General features: G+C 55.3%; 1 protein-coding gene across 1 annotated transcript; it reads left to right on the top strand.

Moving 5' to 3' along the window:
- Positions 1-215: 215 nt before the first annotated feature.
- LOC138863969 (uncharacterized) lies at positions 216-3,173 on the top strand. The gene is made up of 6 exons (XM_070129495.1): positions 216-405; positions 511-1,307; positions 1,407-1,619; positions 1,680-1,912; positions 2,175-2,470; positions 2,554-3,173. The coding sequence occupies exons 1-6, from the start codon at positions 216-218 to the stop codon at positions 3,171-3,173; spliced, it is 2,349 nt and encodes a 782-aa protein (XP_069985596.1).

Here is a 3,173-nt window from a genome sequence, read left to right on the forward strand (position 1 = left end):
ACCAGTCAGCATATTCTGACCTGTTAGCCAGCTCCTCCCACCAGTCAGAATCCTCTAACCTGACACCCAGCTCTTCACACCAGTCAGCATTCTCTGACCTGGCAGCCAGCTCCTCTCACCAGTCAGCATTCTCTGACCTGGCATCCACCTCTATACACCAGTCACTATCCTCTGACCATGTAGCCAGTTCCTCCCACCAGTCAGCATTCTCTGACATGGCACCCACCTCTCCCCACCAGTTACCATCCTGTGACCTGGTAGCCAGCTCCTCCCACCAGTCAGCATTCTCTGATCTGGCAACCAGCTCCGACCAGTCAGCATTCTCTGACCTGGCAACCAGCTCCCACCAGCCAGCTCTTCACACCAGTCAGCATCCTCTGACCTGGCACCCACCTCTTTACACAAGTTAGCATACTCAGACCTGGTAGCCAGCTCTTACCACCAGTCAGCATTCTCTGACCTGGCAGGAAGCTCCTCCCGTGACTCAGTATCCTCAGACTTTGCACACAGCTCTTCCCACCAGTCAGCATTCTCTTACCTGGCACCCAAGTCTTCCTACCAGGCAGTATCCTCTGACCTGGCAGCCAGCTCCTTCCACCAGTCAGCATCCTCTGACCTGGCACCAGTCAACATTCGCTGACCTGGCACACACTTCTTCACACCAGCCAGCATTCCCTGACCTGGTAGCCAGCTCCTCCCACCAGTCAGCATTCTCTGACCTGGCACCCATCTCCTCCCACCAGTCAACATCCTCTGACCTGGGAGCCAGCTCTTCCCACCAATCAGCATCCTTTGACCTGTTAGGCAGCTCCTCCCACCAACCAGGATTCTCTGACATGGCAGACAGCTCCTCCGACCAGTCAGCATTCTCTGACCTGGCAGCCAACTCCTTCCACCAATCAGCATTCTCTGACATGGCAGACAGCTCCTCCGACCAGTCAGCATTCTCTGACCTGGCAGCCAGCTCGTCCCACCAGTCAGCATACTCTGACTTGTCACCCACCTCTTCCTACCAGTTAGCATCCTCTGACCTTGTAGCCAGCTCATCCCACCAGTCAGCATTCTCTGACCTGACAACAAGATCTTCCATTCAGTCAGCATTCTCTGACCTGGCATCCAGCTCCTTCCACCAGTCAGCATCCTTTGACATGGCACCAACCTTTTCACACGAGTCAGCATTCTCTGACCTGGCACCCAACTCTTCACACCAGCTAGCATCATCTGACCTGGTAGCCAGATCCTCCCACCCGTCAGCATTCTCTGACCTGGCACCCAGCTCCTTCCACCAGTCGAAATCCTCTGACCTGGCACCCACGTCTTCACACCAGTCAGCATCCTCTGACCTGGTAGCCAGCTCCTCCCACCAGTCAGCATTCTCTGACCTGGCATCTAGCTCTTCACACCAGTCAGCCTTCTCTGACCTGGCAGACAGCTCTTCCCACCAGTCACCATTCACTGACCTGGCAGCCAGCTCCTTCCACCAATCAGCATTCTCTGACATGGCAGACAGCTCCTCCGACCAGTCAGCATTCTCTGACCTGGCAGCCAGCTCGTCCCACCAGTCAGCATACTCTGACTTGTCACCCACCTCTTCCTACCAGTCAGCATCCTCTGACCTGGTAGCCAGCTAATCCCACCAGTCAGCATTCTCTGACCTGGCAACAAGATCTTCCCATCAGTCAACATTCTCTGACCTGGCAGCCAGCTCCTTCCACCAGTCAGCATCCTTTGACATGGCACCAACCTTTTCACACCAGTCAGCATTCTCTGACCTGGCACCCAACTCTTCACACCAGTTAGCATCATCTGACCTGGTAGCCAGATCCTCCCACCAGTCAGCATTCTCTGACCTGGCAGTCAGCTCCTTCCACCACTCAGCATCCTCTGACCTGGCACTCACGTCTTCACACCAGTAGGCATCCTCTGACCTGGTAGCCAGCTCCTCTCACCAGTCACCATTTTATGACCTTGCAGCCAGCTCCTCCCAACAGTCAGCATTCTCTGAACTGGTAGCCAGCATCCTCTGACCTGTTAGCCAGCTTCACCTACCAGTCAGCATCCTCTGACCTGGTAGCCAGCTAATACCACCAGTTAGCATTCTCTGACCAGTCAGCATTCTCTTACCTGGCACCCACCTCTTCCCGCCACTCAACATCCTCTGACCTTGCACACAGCTCTTCCCACCAGTCAGCATTCTCTGACCTGGCAGCCAGCTCCTCCTACCAGTCTTCATTCTCTGACCTGGCATCCACCTCTTCACACCAGTCACTATCCTCTGACCATGTAGCCAGCTCCTCCCACCAGTCAGCATTCTCTGACCTGGCACCCACCTCTTCACACCATTCACCATCCTGTGACCTGGTAGCCAGCTCCTCCCACCAGTCAACATTATCTGACCTGGTTACCAGCTCCGTCCAGTCAGCATTCTCTGACCTGGCAACCAGCTCCCACCAGCCAGCTCTTCCCACCAGTCAGCATCCTCTGACCTGGCACTCACCTCTTTACACCAGTCAGCATACTCAGACCTGGTAGCCAGCTCCTCCCACCTGTCAGCATTCTCTGACCTGGTAGCCAGCTATTCCCACCTGTCAGCATTCTCTGACCTGGTAGCCAGCTCATCCCACCAGTCAGCATTCTCTAACCTGGCAACAAGATCTTCCCACCAGTCAGCATTCTCTTTCCTGGCTCCCACCTCTTCCTACCAGTCAGCATCCTCTTACCTGGTAGCCAGTTCCTCCGACCAGTCAGTATTCTCTGACGTGGCAACAAGGTCTTTCCATCAGTCAGCATTCTCTGACCTGGCAGCCAGCTCCTTCCACCAGTCAGATTCCTCTGACCTGGCACTCAACTCTTCACACCAGTTAGCATTCTCTGACCTGGCACCCACTCTTTCACACCAGCCAGCATTCTCTGACTTGGCAGCGAGCTCCTCTTCCCGCCAGACAGCATTCCCTGACCTGACACGTAGCTCCTCCTGCCACTCAGCATCCTCTGACCTTGCACACGGCTCTTCCCACCAGTCAGCATTCCCTTACCTGGCAGCCAGCTCTTCCTACCACTCAGCATTCTCTGACCTGGCACCCACCTCTGCACACCAGTCACTATCCTCTGACCTGGTAGCCAGCTCCTCCCACCAGTCAGCATTCTCTGACCTGGCAACAATGTCCACCTAG

Source organism: Penaeus vannamei, chromosome 14, assembly GCF_042767895.1.
Source record: "Penaeus vannamei isolate JL-2024 chromosome 14, ASM4276789v1, whole genome shotgun sequence".
NCBI classification, from domain to species: domain Eukaryota; kingdom Metazoa; phylum Arthropoda; class Malacostraca; order Decapoda; family Penaeidae; genus Penaeus; species Penaeus vannamei.